General features: G+C 41.4%; 1 protein-coding gene across 1 annotated transcript in view; it reads right to left on the bottom strand.

Annotated features, from left to right (window-relative positions):
* Positions 1 to 2,826: 2,826 nt before the first annotated feature.
* METTL16 (methyltransferase 16, N6-methyladenosine) overlaps positions 2,827 to 25,175 on the bottom strand; it is a 62,021-nt gene continuing 39,672 nt past the window's right edge. The window contains exons 8-11 of the mRNA XM_008147900.3: positions 21,521 to 21,590; positions 20,058 to 20,147; positions 3,734 to 3,910; positions 2,827 to 3,604 (exon numbers count right to left, since the gene is read on the bottom strand). Coding sequence (XP_008146122.2) covers positions 2,981 to 3,604; positions 3,734 to 3,910; positions 20,058 to 20,147; positions 21,521 to 21,590 — 961 coding nt within the window. The 3' untranslated portion in view covers positions 2,827 to 2,980. The remainder of the gene's footprint in view (positions 3,605 to 3,733; positions 3,911 to 20,057; positions 20,148 to 21,520; positions 21,591 to 25,175) is intronic.

Raw genomic sequence — 25,175 nt, 5'->3', positions numbered from 1 at the left:
CTGACCAGAATCGAACCTGGGACCTTTCAGTCCGAAGGCCGACACTCTATCCACTGAGCCAAACCAGTTAGGGCCCTAAAAGAATTTTTATATGTCTTTTAAAAATGTTTTCAATGGCCCAGCCAGCATGGCTCAGTGGTTGAGCATCAACCTATGAACAGGAAGTCATGGTTCAATTCCTGGTCAGGGCACATGCCCAGTTTGTGGGCTCAATTCCCAGTGTGGGGCATGCAGGAGGCAGCCGATCAATGATTCTCTCTCACCGTTGATGTTTTTATTTCTTTCCCTCTCCCTTCCTCTCTGAAATCACTAAAAATATATTTTTAAAAATGTTTTCAATGTTCTCATTAGATATCCAAATGCAAAGAAGGCACTCACAGCTCTAGCAGTGGAAGCTTCCCTTGTCACATACCTTTTAAACTCTAAGTGCATTGACAACACCTATAAAACCTCCTCCATGACACCAAGCCTAAAACCTGGGGCAATGAAACTTGCACACATCTTTGGTCCTCCAGTTACATAGCTTATTCTCTGGGAATCTCTAAGTACTAGATCTAAATAAAGGCTAATACTGTGCCTGAAATACATTTTGATCAGGCAAGGAGTATAAATAAATGCACTACTGTTATAACATGGAAAAATACTTACAAGGTATTAAATGAAAAAAGCGTAATATAAAATACACAGCATGAGTACAACCAAAGTTAAACCCAATCACACACCCCATCTACAGAAAGAGACTAGAAGGAAATACTAAAACACCATTAGTGGTTGTGTTTGAGAAGGTTGAGACTAGGAGGGACTTTGTTGCTGTTTTCTTTCACTTTTCCAAATCTTTTAATGAGCACATGCTAGATTCTTTTTTAAGTGACACAAACAAGCAAAAAATAAATACTTATTGGCCACTAGTTGCCACCTAACTCAATTATCCTAAAATTCTATCAAGATAGAAATTTACCTTGGTTTGGGTCTGGCATATGATTCAAATGTGTCATCAGAGGTCAATACAGCAGGCTGGTGTGGGTGAGCACAGGAGATTACTGGACCAGAGGAATCCAAGGCTATGCATTAAATCTTGGTTCTGTGTGACCCTAGGCCAAGACGGGTCTCCTCATCCTATCAAATGAGAGGTTGGACTATAACAGTGGTTCCTAATCCTGAGTGGGTTATTGACTGTTCTAAGTCAGGAATCCTTCTCTCCAGGAACAAAACAAAACAAAACAAAACAAAACACATATGCTCACAGAGCTGTTAAAAACAACCCAGGCTCGGCCAGCATGGCTCAGTGATTGAGTGTCGACCTATGAACAAGGAGGTCATGGTTTGATTCCTGGTGTGGGCACATGCTGGGGTTGCAGGCTCGATCCCCAGTGAGGGGCATGCAGGAGACAGCCGATCAATGATTTTTTCTCATCATTGATGTTTCTATCTCTTTCTCTCCCTCTCCCTTCCTCTCTGACATCAATAAAAATAGATTAAAAAAATTTTTTTGAATAAAGTAAAAACAACCCAGGAGGTTTATGATTCTCTTGAGGCTCACGGACCAGGTTAAGAACACTGATGGGTTAATATGGTATCTTCTGCAGCTGTTTCCATCGCTACAGGGGGGTATAACATAATCCCATTTTCATTTCCTGTATCTTTGCTGAAGGCCTGGCCTAGCTACTGCCAAAATATGCCAAGGTCATCAGTATTCTGCCCTAACCAATAGCCACCTTTCTAAAGTATGGCTTAACTACTCTGCTCCGGTCTTCTTTGTAGGTAACAAGGGACTCTGTCTGGCACCATACTCAAAAAATTTCAGTCTAAATAGAACACTCCACTACTGAAAGTGAAGCTAAGCAGAGAGTACCCCAAACACCAAGAGAACAAAAAAAAGAAACTTTTTCCAGAGGCATTCCTGCTGAGCCCTGACATTCCAATTAGAAACGTGTTTTAAGAATATGGTTATCCTGGCCTCAGAATTCTCCTATGCTAACAGGTAGGTAAGTACAGAGGGGATTACTAAAGAACCAACACAAAAGTAGTAATTGATCAGCTACAACTGATCTGCCAATAGATGAGAATTTCTTAAGCAACCTACTGCTTACTCCATTTCTTATTTTTATCGTCATTTACCCATTCAAACTCAAGAATATATTTCCCCAACCCCAGGATTCAAATAGGATGGACAGTTTTCAATTCAGAATTACTCATATTAAAAACAAAACAAAGCTCCATTTCAAATGTCATATACTAGTAAAACTACTACAAACAGTACTTTCAACAGGTTGGAGGTAGGGGTATGGCTTCATTCTGTTGTGTCTCAGTCACTCACATCTGGGAGTTTTGCTTACCTAATTGTTTCTGGAATAAGCAACATCAAAACGGACATGAGTCAGGAATGTGACGTTTCCAGGCACTCCCCAGATCAGCCCCTCTTCTGGCATTACTAAGCTTCCTCTCCCTGACTCTCCCATCACCTACCATCAGGCCAGTTCTTTTCCTAGGACTGACTCAGAGGCAGTCAATCATATGTACCCAGAGAAAGTCTTCAGTCTTGAAGGTGACTCTAGAAGAGGGTACAGAGCCTATCTGCCCAGGTGTACTGCCTCCATTTGGGGGATGAGAAAGCACGATGCTCTGTACAGTTCTGACCCAGACCAGATTCCAAAAATAATCCTTTTGGCCTCAGAGAAGCAGTCTAAAGCTAAGGTAATCAGTTTAAATCAGGTTTAAATCCATTATGAGTTTCCTGATGGCTTTTTGTTGATGCTGATAATCACAATTCTTCCTCCTGAACTACCATACTACAATGCCCTGTAACTTAAAAAAAGTGGATTGGGGCGAGGTCTAAAAAGAATTTATTTGTTTTTGTTTTTAAAGGTAATTCCACGTAATGCTACCAATAGGTCCATGGCAGAATTCCTCTTGCCACCCCACAGGTCACTCCAAGCAAGCTGCTTTATAGAATTTTTCCAACTGTGCAAGAAGTTTAGAGTTAACTGGCAACAAGCCTGAAAATCTGGTTACGTATATAGGTACAAAGCTGGTTCATCAAATCCCTGTTCTGACCCTCAACCCAGTGCATTTCAACTAAGGCATCATCGACCTCCTTCTTAATGTTTATCAAACACTTGAAAAGGTAATGTCCAGCCACTCCTTGGAGAGGGGTCTCTTTTTCAGACACTGGGCTGATGAGCTGCTCAGAAGCCTCTCGGTTCTGGGCTCCATTGCTAGAGCCTTTACAACTTTCCAAAACCTCCATGTCTCCCTTTTCCTCACTCCTTTCATCCTCCATGGGTCCTGGGTTTCCTTCCTGGGAAAGCGAATCCTGGATTGGGCCTTGGCCCTCAACAGTGGCTGACTCGCCTTCCTGTAGAGCAGGCCCACACAGGACACTCTCCTGGGGGCCCTGGGCCAAATCTTGGCTACTGCCAGACTCTTCGGGGGTGAACTTTTTCTCTTCCAAAGCTTGGATGACGTCCTCAGGAGCTCGAGGAACTTCTCTCAATTGTCTCACTCGTTCTCTTTTCTTTCTCCTTAAATGAATCCAGGAGTTTTCTATGGCTGTTAGGAAAAGGCTAACTTCCCCCTTTCCACACGGAACTCGTTTATGCTGGACCTAGTTAGAGGAAAAAAACAGAATTTTATACAAAATCACTTTTTTTACTCTCAAAACACCCCCCACTTTCTTTTTTAAAGGAAAATAAAATAAAAGATATAAGTACTTCTTCAATGTATATACAGGTACCTTAAGATCAGTGAGAATTTTTTCAATCCACGTCGTTACAACTGCTATGCCTTCTTCCACTGTCTCAGAGCCCAAAGATGATGCTTTGAGGGATAATTCTTTCATCACAGACTCCAACACTACAAATGTGATGGGTTTCCTTGGCTTCTCTAATTTTCTTCGCTTACTTGGTGGTGACTGAAAGAAAAAGAAGGAATGGGAAAAGAGGGGAAAGTTATAGAAATAACTGAATGCATTTGTAATGAACTCAGGGAAATTTCCATGACTTCTGCTATCAATCATAGAGCACTCAAAACACAAAGGCTTTTCTTTGGCATGTTTTTTTTTTTTTAATTAATCCTCACCCAATGCTATGTTTCTATTTATTTTTAGAAAGAGGATAAGGGAGAGAGACAGAGAGAGAAAAACATCAATGTGAGAGAGAAACGCCAATCTGTTGTTTTCCTCATGTGCCCCAACTGCGGATCAAACCAAAACCCTTTGGTGTACAGGATGACACCCAACCAACCGAGCCACCTGGCTAGCGCTGCAAGTTTATTTTAAATACTTAACCCTGGAAAATAGGTTTAACACCTCCCCATTTTACAGAAGGGAAAACTAAGACAGAGAGGCTACATAACCAGCTCAAGGTCACATAGGTAGTAACTGCAAAGTCAGGACGTGAATCCCAAACCCAGGTTCCTTCTGCTGCCACACCATGGTTCTGGCTATCAGTACGTAACAACTCCTCTAATAAGTAAATGTCCTTAATCTACTTGTGCCCCAAATGGGCCTGTATGATTACTTCCTTCAAGGCAACTCAAACACCCTGGAGGCACAATGTTCTTTTCTATAACGAACTGCATGGCTTAAAAGCACCAACTTGTAATCTGAGTTTAAACTTGCTGAGGCTTGAAAGAAGCTGGGGAGGCTCAGCTTGTGAGATCACATGCTAGAAATGACCAGGGTACCAGGATCACATGGGCAGATGAGAAGGACTGGTGAATCTTGTCTAATGTTCAAGCCAATCAAGTGACCAACGAAGCACTGCCTCTTAGTTGGGGAGAGGGGACGCCAGCACAGATGAGAACAACAGTGTTTGAAAGCTGGTTCATCTTCCGGTTTCAAGCTTGGAAGGTGAATTATACTCTATCCACTAGAGGGACTCAAGTTCCACTTTATAAGCCAAAAGACACTGCTAGGAATTATTTCTTTAAAGTAAATACTTACTAAATGTGTTTTTTTTTTTAAAAAAACAACTCAGCTAAGACCAGATATATTATGGATACTTTATTTTAAGAGACAGACAGACTCCTACTTGTTGACAAAATTTATCAAAACTTTAGAAAAATTAAGGTAATTCTAAGGTCATGGTAAAAATGAACAGGTGAGGAGTATAAGGAAAAAGGCTCAAAAAGAAACAATAATTTAGCTTTGCAGATCTTTTCCTACAAAAAGGAGCCCCTGATAATTGTGCTACTAACTCCGATTCTACCTAGAAACAGTGACAGCGCACATGCATATACACACACAGAAAGGTCTAAGTATTGGGTGAGGTCTGATAAGAACTAACCAGCAACACCATACCCCATACACGTACAATAAAATAAGCAGCTTATTCTATGCTATAAAACTACTAGACAGTATTTGTAAGTAACAATCTGTATTTTTCTCTATTACTCAATCATCCAGCATAAGAAACATAATTTCTAGTCTACAGAGAGCCTAACACTTCGCACTAAGGAGCTTAAAATACAATTATTAAACTAGGGAGGAAGAAAAATGGTGGTGTGTAGGAGGATGAGGCACAAGAATCAGATTCCAATAAACAAATGCAAACGGACTCACAGATACAGGGAACAGACTGATGGTTGCCAGAGGGAAGGGGGTGGTTAGAGCCTGGTGGAAAAGGTGAAGGGATTAAGTACAAATTGGTAGTTACAGAATAGTCACTGGGATGTAAAGTATAGCACAGGGAATACAGTCAGAGAGGAAGAAAGAGAGAGAGATAGAAACATCAATGATGAGAATCATTGATTGGCTGCCTCCTGCACGCCTCACATTGGGGATTGAGCCTGCAACCCTGGCATGTGCCCTGAAAGGGAATCGGCCATGATCTCTTGATTCACAGTCGATGCTCAACCACTGAGCAACACTGGCTGGGCAGGTGTATTCCCTTATATTATAAAACTGTTAAACCCATGGAGCAGTGAGGGATTAGGGTAAGACAAGAGAAAGAAGCCAAATTTCTGACTATATCTCCTTTTAGATATTAAAACCATGTAAATATATTTTATAATTACAAAGCAAAATTAAGTAACACAAAAAAGGCTATCCCTAAAAATATAAAATAAAATCAAACAAATGAACCCACAAACAGGAAACATTCCAAATGACTTTAAAATCCATTATGAGATTGTCCCCAAAGGAAAAAAAAAAGCTATTTTCATACATCTTTTTGTTATTGGTAATGTTAATTTTGAGAACTGTGGTGTATCAGTGGGTCAAAAGAAATGAATAATTATATTAGTATGGCTAATGACTGAGATTGCTGACATGAGATTTTTGAATGGGAGACATAGACAATTGGTGATATTAAGTAGAAACAGAATAGAAAGTACAGCATGAACTTAGAATGTATTTCATCTTTAATTCCTCGCTCTATCCACTGGAAAAGCCTAGGAATAATACCAATTCAGAAACGACCAACCTAGTGCCCAGATAACTCTAAATACCATTTCCCACTAAAATAAACCAGTGGTCCTTGGAGAAATGGTTGATTCCAGGTCTGGGATAGAAAAAGATATGAGCTGCCAGAACAACCTGTCACACTACAAAGCAAGGAAGCTACCAAAGCCTACAATGGTCTCAATAAGAAGACCCAGGAGTCAACTTGAGCAAACTTCCCATGGCCAAAGATGGACATCCTGTGCATCCATAAAAACAGTAAGTGTAATGGATTGAAAAATATTCAAAGTGTAAATCCATGAGTTTATAATACTTTCAAAACAAAAACTAAAACACCCTCTTTGGTCACTTTTGGAGATGCTGGGAAAACACCAACTCATTATTCTTAAAATTGAAAACTAAAGCAAAATAATCAAGCATTTATCTTGCCTTTACTAGATGAACTTTCGGGTAACAACATAATTGAGAAAGGCAAGTTTCTCTTTAGATCATCAATGACTGTTCACATTACAAAAGGACACAGCAAACATTATGTGCCTCCTGATGGAAGTATATACCACACACCACCTAAAAAGTAGTCTTGCCCTTTCACTCTCTAAATCAAACCTGTATATGAGCAACTCTCTAGATCTAACTACCAATTTACAGGAAAGACAAGGTCTGAGGAACATATTAACACCATGAAAACCTACTGAGAAAAATCCAGATGTAAAAAACTCCATAGGACAAATAGGCTAGTTTCTTCAAAAAACAAGGGAGGCTGAAACCAGTTTGGCTCAGTGGATAGAGCGTCGGCCTGCGGACTCAAGGGTCCCGGGTTCGATTCCGGTCAAGGGCATGTACCTTGGTTGCGGGCACATCCCCAGTGGGGAGTGTGCAGGAGGCAGCTGATCGATGTTTCTCTCTCATCTATGTTTCTAACTCTCTCTCCCTTCCTCTCTGTAAAAAATCAATTAAAAAAATATTTAAAAAAACAAGGGAGAGCAGAAGATAAGGGGGAGGGGAGAAAGAGGGAGAGAGAGAAAGAGAAAAGGGAGGGGAGGGAAGGACGCACTATAGAGTAAAATCAATTTAAGGATATATCAATCAACTGTATAAAATGTAAGATTCTAGTTTGACAAATTTTACAACATCGGATCAACTACAGAGCTGAAATGATGAACTATTAATATTTTATGTATGATTATGGTATTATGGTTATCTTTTAAATCTTTACCTTTAGAGATAAATGTGAAAATAGTTATAGATAAAATAACTATGCTTCAGAATATCAGGACAGAGGAAAGGAGTACAGATGAAACAAGAATGGGCATAAACAGTTCGATTCCCAATCAGGGCACATGACTGGATTGTGGGCTCCATCCCCAGTGTGGAGTGTGCAGGAGGCAGCCGATCAATAATTCTCTCTCATCAATGATGTTTTTATCTCTCTCCCTCTCCCTTCCTTTCTGAAATCAATACAAATATATTTAAAAAGAAATAAAATAAGACACCAAAACCATAAAGGAAAAGAGGGGTACATTGGGTTAAATTAAAAGTATGATATTTTTAAAATAAAAAGGTGTTGGCTAGCTAACACCTGGGAGAAAACATTAGCAACATACAGGGTGGGGCAAAAATAGGTTTACTACAGTTTATTGTATGGAAAATAATCTCTCTATATAAAAGCCTAAGAGACCATTACAACCGGATAACCAACCGGTAGCTATGATGCGCACTGACCACCAGGGGGCAGACGCTCAACGTAGGAGCTGCTTCCTGGTGGTCAGTGCACTCCCACAGCCAACCTCCCACAGTCTAGACCCCCCCACCCAAACCGGCCAGCCAACCTTCCATGGTCCCTCCCCCCTGGCCGGCCAGGTGGTCAGTGTGGCCAACCCCCCTCAGTGCCTCCCCCACTGCTAGCCAACCTCCCGCGGTCCCTCCCCTGGACTGGGAGAGATGGCCCTGATCGCCAGCAGGGCTGAGGGACCCCACCCTTGCATGAATTCGTGCACCAGGCCTCTAGTACAATAATAAAAACGTAGTTAATAAAATAGACAAGAAATGCAGACACTTGACATAAAGAGAATATCTAAATAGTGGATATCTAAAAAGATGTTAAACTTCATTGATTACCAGGGAAATGCAAATTAAAAACACAATGATTTAACTGCTAGAATATTAAGTGCTGGGTGTAAACAACCCCTTTAGGACCATATACTATAGTAGAACTTATACCCCAAAACCCATGACCCAACAGTTCCACTTCTAGGTTTATACTCAACTGAAATGTAAAATCACGCATAAGAATGTTCAGAGAAGATTATTCATAACTAGAGGCCTGGTGCACGAAATTTGTGCATGGAAGGGGGTTCCTCAGCCAGGCCTGCACCCTCTCCAATCTGGGATCCCTCTCACAATCTGGGAAGACTGGCTCCTAACCACTCGCCTGCCTGCCTGCCTGCCTGATTGCCCCTAACCCCTCTGCCTGCTGGCCTGATCGCCCCTACCTTGCGCCCCTGCCGGTCTGATCGCCTCTACCTTGCCCCCCCGTCAGCCTGATCGCCCCTACCTTGTCCCCCTGCCAGCCTGATTGCCCCTACCTTGCCCCCGTCGGCATGATTGCCCCTAACTGCCTCTGCCCCGGCCGCCACCACCATGGCTTTGTCTGGAAGGAAGTTGGACATCTGGAAGATGGCCGGTCGACCAGGTCTAATTAGCATATTACCCTTTTATTGGTATAGATTATATAGGATAGGATTGCTTAAATGGTGGGGAAAAGCCTTTTTTAGCAGGAGGAGATGTTCTTGGCAGACAAACACACATAATCCCTATATCTAGACTGATAGCCAACCATTTGCACCATACTGCCAAACCAGTCATTAAAAAATGGAATCACTTTCTTACACCTTACACCAAGGAGCTATTGCCCTTAAAACCCCTCCTCAGCCCCTACCTTAGGTCCTGCCTCTGCAGTTCACCCAGAGTAGGTTCTGACAGGTCGATTTCTATGCCAGTCAGGCGTCAAAAGCTCCGCCTCCTAGGCAGCCATTGGCTCCTTGCAGTTCACTCAGATTTGGTTCTGATTGGTTGGTTTCTATGCCAGTCAGCATCTCCAGGCCTATCTCCAGGCCTGATCATAGAGGCAGGGCTGATCAGCAGCTGCCCCAGGCTGCTGGCAAGCAGGCTTGAACTGCTGACCTGTGGGAGAGAGAGAGAGGCTTGGCTGCGGGCAAGGCCCACAGAGAGAAGCAAACCCTGCTTCTCTCTCTGGGCCTCGCCAGTAGCTGCCGACACTGCTGATCAGCCCCGCCTCCCTCTCTCTCTGAGAGTTCAGCAGTTCAGCCCGCTCGCCTGCTGCGCGTGCAGCCTGGCGTTCGGTTGAGCCTTCAATCGTTTTGGATGTTACAACCCTGGCTCTTTATATATATAGATACCTGCACACGGGAAACAACTCAAATGTCTCTAAATAGTAGAATGGATAAATTGTAGTATATTCAAATGATATAGTAATACTGTTCCAAAGGACAAACTCTGTTCAGCACCAATGTGGATGAATCCCACAGACATAATTTGCATAAAAGAAACCAGACACTATTGATAAACAGGAGGTAGGGGTTAGTAATTAGGAGTACGCATGAGAGGAATCTGGGTTACTGGTAAATAAGTCATTAAGATTTAAATCTACACAGATACAACTTTATAAAAGCACATATCTTTTAATTTTTTTAAGTTTACCAAATTATTTATGATTAGAAACAGAATCAAGGCAATTAAAACTGTCTAAAGTTGACAAATGAAGAAGTAAAGATAAAAGCATATTTTTATCTAGAGCACTGTTATCCAACAGAACTTTCTGTGATGATAGAAATGTTCTGTATCTGTGCTGGTCAATATGGTAGCTTCTAGCCACATGTGGCTATTGGAACACTTGAAATGTAGCTGGTGAGACTGTTGAGAAACTAAATTTTTAATTTAACATAATTTAATTTAAATTTAAAGTCAATGCACTTGTGGCCAACATATTGGAAAGCACAGATCAAGAGAGATGGGGCACCACCATAGGAAACAGAATACACTAAAATATGTTCTCTCTGGGGAGTGGGATGTTATAAAAAAGTTGTGATGGGGCAAGGTTTGCTTTTACCATAAATTCTTTTGTACTATTTGCTGTGTAACTTTATGTATGAATTTAAATTTAAAGAAGAAACTACTCTTTTTTTTTCAGTATGTAAAGCACATACTCAAAATTGTTAACAGTGGTTAGCTATGGGTGGTAGGGATTATGGTAATTTTCTTTTCTTCCTTAAAAAAAAATTATCCATATTTTCTAAAATGCTTACCAAAATGAAACATTTAAAAAAAAAAAAACAGCCGAGACCGGTTTGGCTCAGTGGATAGAGCGTCGGCCTGCGGACTCAAAGGTCCCGGGTTCGATTCCGGTCAAGGGCATGTACCTTGGTTGCGGGCACATCCCCAGTGGGGGGTGTGCAGGAGGCAGCTGATCGATGTTTCTCTCTCATCGATGTTTCTAGCTCTCTATCCCTCTCTCTTCCTCTCTGTAAAAAATAAAAAATAAAAATAAAAACAAACAAACAAACAACACACACACACACACACACACACACACACACACACACACACACAGACACACACAGCAGCCCTGGTCAGGTAGCTGTCCGGTCAAGGCACATACAAGAACAACCAATGTGCCCTGACCAGTTTTGCTCAGTGGATAGAGCGTCGGCCTGCGGACTGAAAGGTCCCAGGTTCGATTCCAGTCAAGGGCATGTACCTTGGTTGCGGGCACATCCCAGTAGGGGGTGTGCAGGAGGCAGCTGATCGATGTTTCTCTCTCATCGATGTTTCTAACTCTCTATCCCTCTCTCCTCCTCTCTGTAAAAAAAATTTTTTTAAATCAATAAAAAAAAGAACAACCAATGAATGCATAAATAACTAGAACAACAAATCAATGTCTCTCCACTTTTTTTTCTTTCTCTAAAATCAATTCTAAAAAAAAAAAAAAGCTGAAGCAAAACAGCACCTTTAATTTAATTCCCTCTTCTCTAATGAAGGAAGATAGGAAAAAAGCATAGTAGTTTAGACATACATCTGTTCAGTAAATATTAAGTGCCAACTACCATATACTGCACAAAAAAATTATAGAATAAATGAATGAATGTATGATTCCTGCCCTCAGGAAACTTCTAAATTAATGGATAAATCAAGATGTCTGTGGCATAAATAAATCACACAAGCTTGATTTTTTTTTTAATGTTTTTATTGATATTTTAGAGAGAGAGGAAAGGAGAGGCATAGAGAGATGTAAATATCAATGAGAAACATCATCAATCAACTGCCTCCTGCGCACCCCCTACTGGGGATCGAGCCTGCAACCCAGGCATGTGCCCTGAATGGGACTCGAACCCTCCACCTCTTGGTTCCTGGGTCAATGCTCAACTGTTGAGCCACACTGGCTGGGCAAACTTGATTTTTAAATAAACATTTAAGTCAAGCAATATGTTCACATTTAAGGGAAGGCCTTTGCATTAAAATAGTCACCTTGAAGGGCCAGTTATTACATTACTTTAAGAAACCATGTAATAGTTTTAAGAAATACCTTCCAGCTATTTAAAAAAAAAAATCAAACCCACTTTTAAAGCACAGAGGTATTCTATTTTGGATAATATTTCAAATTAGCTATGTGGGCTTTGAAAGCAATTTTAACAAAAATCCTAAACTCCAAAAAGAGAGTTCCTTTAGGAATTAAAAATAATTAGAAACTGAAACCCAAATAAAATGGTTTGATAAACAGCAATAGAATAAATGTAAGACCTACCACTTGGGGGAGGGTTTGGGGTGACTGGTACCAATGAACCTGCACATGTCAAGTTATCCTATCTAATAAAGAGGGGGTATGCTAATTGACCCTCACGCCATCACAAAGATGGCGGCACCCACAGCCAATAAGGAAGGAATATGCTGACTGCCCCACCCTCAAAGATGGCGGCACCCACAGCCACAATATGGCAGCGCCCAGTCCCCTTAGCTCCGCGCACCTGCCTCTGGAGTCCCCCATTCCCCTCAGCCCCCCAGGGCCGGCCAGAGGTGCAGGCAAGCCTCGGATGGTGGCTGCCCAGCCGCCCAGGGCCGCCCAAGGCTCAGGTAACCAGGGCCGGCCAAGGCTTGTGCTGCCGGCAGTGGCAGCAGCAGAGGTGTGATGGGGCGTTGCCTTCCCCTGATTGCTGGGTCACCTTCCACCCCTGAGGGCTCCCGGACTGTGAGGGGGGGCAGGCTGGGCTGAGGGACTCCCCCTCCAGTGCATGAATTTTCATGCACCAGGCCTCTAGTAACTCAATAAAGTGATAATCCAAGAAGAAGAAAAAAAATGATTACATACTAATGTAGCATTGTAGTTAATTCTGTAAGCTGCATTTTGGGAAGAGAAAGGTAAAACTAAAAAAAAAAAAAAAAAAAAGAAGAAGAAATAATTCTATAAAAAATAGAATTAACCTTTTTTATTATTTATAAAACTAACCTTATTACTTGTCATACTTTGTAAAAATAGCAATGGAACCAAATGATAAATATAGTGTATCTTCTCAGATTGTCAATTTGACTCAATATTAAAATTATTTCTTTTAAAAAGTGAAAATAAAAACATATATTATGAATAGAATAAAAAATTCAAATAGATTTTATTTTATTTTTAAAAAATATTTTTATTGATTTTTAGAGAGAGAGAAAGGGAGAGGGATAGAGATAGAAGAAACATTGATGAGGGAGGAAGTCATCGACTGGCTGCCTCCTGCAATACCCCACTGGGGATAGAGCCCACAACCTGGGTATGTGCCCTGACTGGGAATCAAACTGGTGACCCTCTTGGTTCCTAGGTCAACACTCAACTGCTGAGCCACACTGGCCAGGCCAAAATTCAAATAGATTTTAAAAAGAGGAGATTTCATGAACATAGAATGCTTCCTGGGAACTTCTTTATTGCCACCTGGATGCTCAGGGATTTGTCAGGAACTGTTTTCTGCTATAGCTGGTACCTCATGCTATAGCTGGTACCTCAGTCTAGAATCACTTTACCACATCACTTGTTCCTTTATTTTCATTCATTTAACAATTATTTGAGGACCAGACACTATGCTAGATTGGTGCCACATAAAAGATCCAATGATGGGAATATGGACAAAGTACTATAATGAAGACAGGAGAAGGATCCCAATACAGCTTAGGAAGAGTCAGGGCAAGCTTTACAGAAGGTAGTATCCGAACTAACTTGATAAATGAGGAGTCTGATGGTCAGAGAGGAATCTCCAGGCAATTTTTAGTTATCTAGTGACTATCTGGACATTCTCTCTCTCTCTTTTTAAAAAAACATTTTTATTGATTTCAGAGAGGAAGAGAGACAGAAACATCAATGATGAGATAGAATCATTGACTGGCCGCCTCCTGCACACCCCACATTGGGATCGAGCCCGCAACCCGGGCATGTGCCCCAACCAGGAATCAAACCGCTACCTCCTGGTTCCTAGGTCAACACTCAACTGCTAAGCCACGCCGGATGGGCTAGACATTCTCTTTATGTGAAAAAAAAAGGGAACCTCAGAAAACAGTAGCTCAGCATTACTAGAACATCAAATATGGGGAGGGGGGTGAGAAGAAATGGTGGGAAATGACAATACAGTATATTTTACAGGCACTGTGTTAAGTACATTTAATTCTCAAAACCCTATGTGGTAGGTATTATTATTTAACTCCCATTTTATAAGTGAGGAAATTGAAGCTTAGAGAAGTTAAGTAACCTGCTCAACATAAAGCTAGGTACAGGCCAGCTCACAAAAGGCATTTTCTATACACCATGCAATTGTTTTGGTGTGATCCACCATGCCAGAGTTAAACAAATTACCAACACAAAGTATGTCACAAAGAAGGTTATGGAGAATACAAATACAAGTCCAGAGATTTCTATGGGCTGAATGGTTAAGAAGGCTTTATGCAGAAATTGGAATTGACCTGGGCTGCAGTAGAGGGAAGTCCGAGGGAAGGGCCAGACAGAGAGCAGACTGTGAGCTATGACTCTGGCATCATGAGAAGTCAGTGGAGGCCAATATAGGAGAAGATAGTACAGTCAGAAAAATAGGGAGTGATTAGGATGGAAGGGAAAGTTAAGGACAGATTTGGGAAGTCCAAGGAGCCAAATGAGCTATACTTCCCACTGGCAGTAAGTAGACACTCAGGAGTTTTTGAGCAGAATGGTGAGCTCAAGGATGAGCCCAAGTGACTCATCTTGAGAAGAGAGGCCTACAAGCAAGATGATGCAGGCCTACATGAGCAGGTTATTACACAGCCAGACTGAAACAGAGTACCAGAGTGACTAAGAGTACCAGAAAGCAGAGTACCAGAGTGACTAAGAGTACCAGAAAGCAGAGTACCAGAGTGACTAAGAGTACCAGAAAGCAGAGTACCAGAGTGACTAAGAGTACCAGAAAGCAGAGTACCAGAGTGACTAAGAGTACCAGAAAGCAGAGTACCAGAGTGACTAAGAGTACCAGAAAGCAGAGTACCAGAGTGACTAAGAGTACCAGAAAGCAGAGTACCAGAGTGACTAAAAGTATAGGCTGTGAAGTCACACTAATCTGGGTTCCAACCTGTCTTTTTAGAGCCTCCAGTTTACTCATCTAGCAAGCAGGAATAATACCACCTAATTTACTTAATTGTTGTCAGTTTTCAATAAAATGACAATGTGTGTGAAGTAAACCATTCAAACAACGAAGACTACATCTAGTGCTTCAAATCTAAATCTATTAATGTCCTACTTGCAATGTTGCACCTTAGTACAAGTTCTACACCAAGCATGTCAAACTCAAAGGCTAACACGGGCCAAATAAACAAGGTGTAAGTTTATGTGGGCCGCAAAAAAACAAAAGCTTCAATTTTCATAGAAACATAGGTTTATTTCGATAGAGACATGCTGAATACAAAGGGCTGAAATAAATGAGTAATTGTTAACATAAAATAATAGAACATTTAATAAAAATTAATATTTTTCTTGAACATTAACTTACCAGACACTGAATAACTGCACAAATGAATAAGCGTAACTCAAATCAATCTATTTTTCTTTTTCTCCGAAAGCGAAATATTTCCTGTTGTGCACATCAAACAAGTCAGTCCAAGACTAATGACATGGCAATCGGCTACTAAAATATTCGCTGCTAGTATTAGTGGAAAGAAATAGTGCGCCTACGTGTAAGGCGCGTAAGGGAAATGAATGCAACACGATTATAGTAATCAGTCATTAACGAACGTTGTAGTTTGTTATTAATAATTATGTATAACAGGATATTGTAAAAATTAAGTTACAAAATTTTTATTAAAATGTTTCTTATATATCATTATATTGGCTGGGACACAAAAATATTTGTTGTGGGCCCCATGCAGCCCGTGGGCCGCGAGTTTGACATGCTTGTTCTACATCATTCCTTTCCACATTCAGGAAAATACTTACTGAGCACCAACTACGCGTCAGACAACAACAATTTCTCCTCCATGAAGTCATCTCTGATAAGCCCAGCTTGAACTGCTGCCTTTTCTGAACTCTTTCAACCATTCTGGTCCCTACCATTCATTTTTGCACTTACACACAATTCTGAATCAATCCTTCATGTTTTTCTCTCCCATAAAACTAATCAACATAAGGAATAGAAAATGGTGTCTTTGGTATTACCACAATGAATAAGAAAAGTAAGTAAGAAGACGGTCCTTAGCTTTGGTTTTGCTCAAGAGCTCAGCTCCCTAATCATCATATCTATTTTATAATGTATAACTGGGTACAGTATTGGTTTTCAAACCATTTCTTAACAGTGAATCCTTTAAACAAATATAATCAATACATAAAATTGCTAAAAGCAGATCATCTCTGGATAAAATGAGAGTGAGGCCTAAAGTACCAACCTGATGTCTGCCCCCAACTGTCATCCTCTGGGATGCCTAAAAGGAATCCCTAATCTATCTGGTACTAGTTTGAAAGTCTATGGAGCCCGGCCTCTGTGGCTCAGGGATTGAGCATCACAGTTCTATTCTCGATCAGGGCACATGCTGGGGTTGCGGGCTTGATCCCCAGTAGGGGGCATGCAGGAGGCAGCTGATTAATGATTCTTCCTCATCATTGATGTTTCTATCTCCCTCTCCTTTTCTCTCTGAAATCAATAAAAAATAAAAATTTTTAAAAAGGACTTCTAAATAAAAGCCATCCCACTAACTTGGTGTGATTAAAAAAAAAAAAAAAGTAGAGCACTGTCAGGAGACCCCAAAACTCTTGACACTAACAAGGCTACCTAATCAATGTGACCCCTTCCCTCCATCTGATCTCCAAAAGGTCCTCTGGTTATTACTCTCTAGACGGGAAAGTCCCAGGAAATATCTTGAATGCAGAGGAAGAATTTTTTAAAACCAGAGTTGCAATGTTTATACCAAGAGTGCACAACTTGCTAGAGCCACATTATTTTTCCTTTTTCTTTTAACAAGCGTCTAGCTTCTGAAAGCTAAGCTAAAATAACGCCTGAAGCAATTAGAAGAGAATCTGGGACAAAGGAATTCTAAGTGGCTTGTTAAAATTCTGTAAAGAGCAGTCTTTACAAGATGCTTCCTTATATTCATCATCAGTCAAAAATGATTGTACAAAATTCTATCAACACTAGGACTCCTCTTATGGTTACTAAAATAAATACAGACAAAAGCAATGGGCTTAGTGTAGGCACTGAATCAGCAGTGAATTAGAATTTTTCACCATTCAGCACCAACAGAAAGGAGTCAGTTAGGTCTGAGATAAGTGAAAACAGAAGTTGCCATAGTAACTCACACATTTACCCTAAAAAGGCCGGACTGGGGGTGGGGGGCTGGAAAGTAGGTCAATATTTCTGCCTAACTAGCTCTAGTTCTTGGCTTCCTCTCCTCATCTAAAGCAGCATCCTCTTCCTTCCCCACTCACTATAGGAGCAAGCAGCGGGAAATCAGGTGATAGAAACTCCTTTAAAAAAGCAAGGGGTGAGGAAAGGTCCAGCAGAGGGAAGGTGAACTAAGAGGACAGCCCACTAAAAACCTCAGGAGTGCCCTGGGACTACCCCTGGGAAAGCAGTTGCTGATCAAGGGCTCCAGTGCTAAGAAACTGTTGCTGGGTTACCACAAATCAGAAATTGCCATTTTCCCTGTAGCAGTTTAAGTGCACCTAATGGAACACTTGGGAATGCATTATTAACAGCTTTGGGTTAGGTTAGTGCTGGGGAGGGATGAGTACTCTGGCATGGAAGAAACCTGAGACCCTTAGCAACAGGCATTCTTTGATGGTTAAAACTACGAATTAGGCTCAAGGATGGCCTAAAAGACAGAAAAGCAAGGAGGGAAGCTTAGAAGGTTCCTTTTCAAAGTCAGCTGATTTTGCTAACACAGAAACATAGTGCCCTTTGATACTCTGATCTGAAATAGCTACTATTCCAAGAAGGCGAGGGCAACCCTGGTCTCTGAGATGATGTGAAGAGTGCCAGAGCTCATTATTAGCTCTTCCACCCGCGGTGCCAACAAATGTGGGAAGCAAGTTACACAGAAAGCATTTGGGAGCAGGTGCAGTTCCACTTCCCTGCAGCTGTTAGTGTCTGCATAGCAATAACCCAAGGCATTAGTAATGATTTTTAACAATTTGGTGTTAAAGCCCTGGTATTCTAGAAGATGAAAGATAAGGGAGGGAGGTCCAAAAAGCAGAAACATCTTTGTAACCAGTGAATATTTCAAACTCTAATCTCTACATATCCTGTTGTAGTCATTGTACAGAGACGGATCTAGGATTCCATGGCTCAGGCCATTCAAATGTGACTGGGGAACTTTTCAAACCAGCAGAATATTAGGAAGGACAAGCTCAGTTTCAAATTCTAGCTCATGTATTCAGAAACATCTGCAAATTGTCTGCTTGTACTTCTGCATGTCTCTACTCCTCTGTCAGAGACACAGCAACATTTAAGATGACTTTAGAGACCAGGAGCAGCCAACACCTTTGGAGAGGAGCACTGAGAACGACCCTATTGTATGGGCAAGGGATTAGAAACCTGAAGGACCAGGTACCAGGCCTCCATCAATACTCTGGGCAGGAGGAGCACAGACAGAGCCAAGTGCGCATAAACTTAAGGCAGGAGGCTATAGGCAAAGAAGTCCTGGGCTGGGGAGTCGGGGGCAGACTGGGAGAGGGCAATGGGGACAAAAGGGGACATATGTAATACTTTCAACAATAAAGAATTAAATAAATAAAAAAGATCTGAAGCAAATATGGCAAAATATTAAAATCTGACAGAATTGGTAAATGAAAACAAAATAACCCCCCCAAAAAAAAAAACAATAAGTCAATCACTTTATGAGGGAAATGTGAGAACAGATGTTATTCTTTTTTAAAAATAGTATATTTTTGTTAATTTCAGAGAGGAAGGGAGAGGAACAGAGAGATAGAAACATCAATGAGGAGAGAGGGTCACTGATCAATTGCTTCCTGCACACCCCACACTGGGGATCAAGCCCGCAACCCAGGCAGATGCCCTTACTGGGAATCAAACCGTGACCTCCTGGTTCATAGGTCGATGCTCAACCACTGAGCCACAGATGCTATTCTATTATGACTTCTCAGTGCAGCCCAGAGAATTTACGCAGTCTCGCGAATTTGCACTTTTCTTTTACATAGAGCAGCACATAGGACAAGGAGAAGTTTGTGGAACAAATCACTTTGTAAAACATTCTACTACAAAAATGTTCAAGCTCAAGCATACACAAAGTAGAAAGAATAGGATAATGACCTATCACCTGGATTCAAAACTGATCAATATTCTAGTGCAAATCTTAAAGCCAAGATAGGGATCACTTTAGTGAAAGGTTCTAAGTGTTACAAATCAAACCCCAAATGGCAAATTTCTATATTCAACCAGGAACCTGAAGAGATAGGTACTGTAGGAAAGCAGCAGTAAGTAAAGGAAAACAGATTTCTACTTAAATTTTTTGTTAATCCTCACCTGAGGATATTTATTTTTTTCCATCGATTTTTAGAGTAGAAGGGAGAGAGCAGGAGGGGGGGAGGAAGAGAGGGAGATAGGGAAAGAGAGTGGGAAGGGGAGAGAGAACAAAAACATCGACCTCAGAGAGACACATCGATTGGTTACCTCCTGCACACACCTCAACCAGGGGTAGGTATTAAATCTGCAACCCAGGTACATGCCCTTGACTGGGAATCGAACCCATAGCCCTTTGGTGCATGGGCCATAGGCTCTAACCATTGAGCAACACCAGCCAGGGCCCATTAAATTTATGAGGAATGTCCATCAGAATACTTATATCTGCAAGGTATTTCTACAAGTTATATTATCTGCATTTTTAATTCCTAAAAGATGCATTTCCAATTAATTTGTTTACTGAGCAAGAATCACTGTCTTGCACCAAACCATGAAAAAGGCTCCACAGTTACCATCGTCAGCCTTCCAGGACTGTGTCATGTTTACAACCACTTTTCATTCTGATGCAAACATTTGGAGCAAAGTTAAGAAAAACAGGAAAGCAAAGATTTAGTTCATTTATGACCTACTAAAACCCACCATGTGCTGGCATTTGGAGAAGCTAAAACAAGGTCTGTACTTACTGGTACTGTTACATCATCATAAAAACTCCAAGCTAAGGCCCATCTCATTGTCCGACCTTGACAGAATTCAGTGTAGGTGACTTTAGGAACCTGAAACCAACAAACACACCATCTCATCAAATTGAAGTCATTCTACCAATATGTTTCTGGCTGCTGCTTCATGTGAAATTGTGTCCCAAAACAATTATGCATAGCTGCCTAATAATCAATGAATAAATTATTTCTCAACAAAGTTGTGGCATTTTTCCCTCCCATAAAACATTAGAAAAAATTTATAGTTCTGGCTTAAGATCCAAATACATGTAACATCCAAAACACAGCTCTTCAAAGAAGCATTGTGGTAAAATGATTTGAATGGTTTTTTGTTTTTTTTTTTTTTTTGTAAGAAAGAAAGCCATCAAATGACTAGACACACCTATACAGTCTCCCTTTTGTCTATCAGATTTTAAGAAAGAAAATGAAACGACTTTGTAGCTGTTATAATTTAACAAAGAAAAAGTGTGATAGGGAACATAGGATAAGTAGAATGTTAGAGAGAAACCAGAAATTAAAACAGCTTCTACCACTGACCCCACATCTGATCTCTCTGGAAAGTCACCCTGCTCAGGCTTACTCATGCCAAAATACCATAAACTGGGACGGGTGATGAGAGGGGTGGGAGAGTATTTATTCGCCACATGCTTTTTAAAACAAGCAAGGGGCTGAACTCATGTGAATTGCACCATAGAGGGACACAAACTGTACTGAGGATCGTCTGGTTCTAGGTGTTTTTTGATAACTAGACGCATAACTAAATACGAGCAGGAACATGAGGAGCCCAGGATGGGGCTCTCCCTAACCCGGATGTCCCTACTTCCCTTGATAACTAGACGCATAACTAAATGTTTTTTGATAACTAAAAAACTTAATTCTCTTAAGGTATGTAGCCTTGAGTTTCTGCAGTTATAAAGAAGTCAGATGTGGCAGGTAGACACCAGGTTGTTTTATATATTTTTTAAAATTTATTTTAGAGAGGAAAGGAGAGGAAAAGAGATAGAAAGATTGATGGGAGAGAAACATCAATTGGCTGCCTCCTGCACGCCCCTTACTGCCTCCTGCACGCCCTCACTGAGGATCAAGCCTGCAACCTGCATGTGCCCTGGCCGGGAATCGAACCTCTTGGTGCATGGGACGATGCTCAATCCGCTGAGCAACACCAGCCAGGCAACACCAGGTTTTTAAAATTTTTAGTTTCTCTCTTGACATTCTACTCTTCCTGTTTTCCCACTTTTTCTTTGTTATAAGCAATTGTCAAGCAAGGCCTTATTTAAATAATTTGTGAAAAGTCCCTTTTGGCCCCCAAATTAAAAAGTAAACAAGCAAAAACAGAAAACCCATTTAAAGATTTAAGGTGTAAAGGAAAACCCTATACTCCAACTACCATCAACAGTAGATACACAAGAACAATAATGAGGAAGGCTTACCCCTTGTACTCGAAGTTCTTCCTTCAGAGGAGCAAGGCTGCATTTCTTTCCCAGCATACAGCTATACCACCTGGAGGGGAAAGTCAGACAAGTCAAACACTGTTTATGTGGTTACTTTTTTTTTTTTTAATTTTATTGAATTTTCCACAGAGAGGAAGGGAGAAGGATAGAGTTAGAAACATGGATGAGAGAGAAACATCGATCAGCTGCCTCCCGCACGCCCCCTACTGGGAATGTGCCCGCAACCAAGGTACATGCCCTTGACTGGAATCGAACCTGGGACCCTTCAGTCCGCAGGCCGACGCTCCATCCACTGAGCCAAACCAGGTAGGGCTGGTTACTTTTTTTAAATCCTCACCTAAGGATATCTTTATTGATTTTAGACCAAGAAGAAAGGAAGGAGGGAGAAAGGGAGGGAGAAAACATTGATGTGAGAGAGAAACACTGGTTGCCCGGACCAGGAATGGAAACTGAAACAATTTTTGGGTGTACAGGAAGACGCTCCAACCAACTGAGCCATCCAGCCAGGGCTATGTGGTTATATTTTTAAATTACGCATTATTCAAGTGAACAAGATGAGAACAGCAGCAAACAAATACTGAGTTAAGTTACAAGTGACAACAACAATAATTATATGTAGACAAAGAACAAATCTAGAAAAGGAAAATAAGCACAAAGCAACTGAAAAAACAAACAAAACACTAAAAACCCCCAATAACACATGAATCCACTAAGCCTCTCCAGTGATTTAGGGCTATTATTTACAGGGTGTCCACAAAAATGAATACACACTTAACAGCTGATAGCTCAATTCTGAAAATGAAATGTATTTTAATAAACACTGCCTCTATAATCATTCAAAGTATGTGCATACACTTTTTGGGACACCCTATATTTGTTTTTTCAATTTGTTTTGTTTTAATATATTTTTATTGATTTCAAAGAGGAAAGGGGAGAGAGAGAGAGAGAGAGAGAGAGAGAGAGAGAGACAGAGAGACAGACAGAGAGAGAGAGAGAGAGAGAGAGAGAAACATCAATGATGAGAGAGAATCATTGATCGGCTGCCTAGAGCCTGCAACCCGGGCATGTGCCCTGACCGGGAATCAAACTGTGATCTCCTGGTTTGTAGGTCAACACTCAACCACTGAGCCACGCCAACCAGGCAGAATACCCTATATTTGTAAGGCGAGTGAAAGAGAGAGAGGTCTGTCTCAGCTGGGTGATTCAGTTAGCATCGTCCCATACACCAAAAAGGTATGTGCCTTGATTCCGGATCAGGGCACATACCTAGGTTGTGGATTTGATACCCGGTCAGGATGCACCCGGAGGCAACCGATTGAGGTTTCTCTCATACCTCTCTCTCTCTCTCTCTCTCTCTCTCTCTCTCTCTTTCTCTCTCTTTTCCTAAAGTCAATAACATATCCTTGGGTGAGGATTAAAAAAAAAAAAAAAAGGGGAGAGGTCTCACCTGTAATGCTCAAAAAACAGGCCATTTAGCCGTAGGACAGAAATTAGTTAATAAATAACAATAAAGACATGTATACTGAAACTAATACAATGTGTATCAATTATACCTCAATAATAATAATAATAATAATAAAACATGTACTGTATAAACACCCCTTCCCACTATTAAGAGAAACTGTAAAATCTAACATGAACCTGTATTTTGAGATGCCCTCACTGGTAAATAAATTAAGGATACATGTTACATTAGAGTTCTAACAGAACATGAAATCAATTTCTTCTATAGTAAATACAAATTCAGAAAAGGGAGTGCAGAGAAGATGGAGTGAACTAGTTAAAAGTTAAAAGAACAAAATTTATTTCTTCTGATTATTCTAAAAAAGTATGAAAAGTATAAACTTTATACCGGATTTCTCTTTGGCCTATGAAGAATTAATTACTATGGAAATTGCCCTTTAAACATAAACAACTAGGAACTGGACAAAATATATGAAAGAACTGTTTTTCAGACACTGGACAACTGCAGTAAAGACCTATGATCTCAGAGAGAAACAATCCAGGTGAGTCCTACATTTCCCAGAGCTTACTGACTGAAGGAAATTTCCAAGCTGCAATGCAGGGTAAGGAAATTCAAACAGAGCCAAGAATTTTGCTGAATTGATGAGCTAGATATTGGAGTTCAGAGAGGCCAAAGTGGTAAGGATCTGAATAGCAAAATACAAAAGAGGAAGGAGCTGCACAGAAACAGAATTCTGGGCATCTATAGAGGAGTTCCCTGGAATATTTTGCAGAATAGTTACTATCTGCACATGTGGGTTGGAACTCTTATGAAGCTAGAGAACGAACTCTCAGACAGCCGTAACTGAACGGAGCCCAGACAGAGCTGGGACTAGTTTGTGGTTCTACTAGGGTGAGTAGAAAGCCTTTCTTAATAAAAGGGGATCTAGTAGAGTTCTGGGAAGCATACTGGTTTTGTAATGGGGCTAAGAGCTATTCTATACACCCCACTGAAGCTTAAAAGCAAGACTCAAAAGGATCAAAATAATCACAAGTAACTTAAGAAAGCATAAAAATAACCCTCGCTGGTTTGTCTCAGTGGATAGAGCGTGGGCCTGCAGACTGAAGGGTCCCAGGTTTGATTCTGGTCAAGGGCACATGCCCAGGTTGTGAGCTCAATCCCCAGTAGTGGCGTGCAGGAGGCAACCGATCAATGTATGTGCCCAGACTGGGAATCAAACCCCAACCTTCTGGTGTCCAGGAGGACACTCCAATCACTGAGCCACCCAGACAGGGCAGTCCAACATTCTTTTAAAGAAACAAAATGAAACACAGTATCCTAAATCATAGGATTTGCAATATGTAGCATCCATTAAAAATTATGAGGTATTAAAAGTAGCAGGAAAATAACTCACAACCAGGACTAAAAAAAAATCAATCATTAGAAACAGACCAAGACTTATTTCACTTAGCATAATACCCTTTAGGTCCATACATGTTGCCAGTGGCAAGACTTCATTCTTTTTTATGGCTGAGTAATATCCTATTTAATAAAAGAGTAATATGCAAATTGACCATCACTCCAACACACAAGATGGCCACCTCCATGTGGTCAAAGATGGCCGCCCCCATGTGGACACAAGATGGCTGCCACAAGATGGCCGGCAGGAGAGGGCAGTTGTGGGTTATCAGGCCTGCAGGGGAGGGCAGTTAGGGGTGACCAGGCCGGCAGAGGAGGGCAGTTGGGGGCGACCAGGCCTTTAGGGGAGAACAGTTGGGAGCAACCAGGCCTGCAGGAGAGTACAGTTAGGGGCAACCAGGCTGGCAGGGGAGGGCAGTTAGGGGTGACCAGGCTGACAGGGGAGGGCAGTTAGGGGCAATCGGGCCAGCAGCGGAGCAGTTAGGTGTCGATCAGGCTGGCAGGGGAGTGGTTCGGGGGTGATCAGGCTGGCAGGCAGAAGTGGTTAGGGGAAATCAGGCAGGCAGGCAGGAAGGCAGGCAAGCAGTTGGGATGCAGCAGTCCTGGATTGTGAGAGGGATGTCTGACTGCCCGTTTAGGCCCAATCCCAGTGGGGTCGGGCCTAAACGGGCAGTTGAACATCCCTTGAGGGGGTCCCAGATTGGAGAGGGTGCAAGCTGGGCTGAGGGACAACCACCACTCCCGTGCACAAATTTCGTGCACCGGGCCTTT

This window comes from Eptesicus fuscus, chromosome 20 (assembly GCF_027574615.1).
Source record: "Eptesicus fuscus isolate TK198812 chromosome 20, DD_ASM_mEF_20220401, whole genome shotgun sequence".
Lineage (NCBI taxonomy): Eukaryota > Metazoa > Chordata > Mammalia > Chiroptera > Vespertilionidae > Eptesicus > Eptesicus fuscus.
The sequence above is the reverse complement of the archived record's forward strand: the minus strand, read 5'-3'. Positions and strand labels throughout refer to the sequence as shown.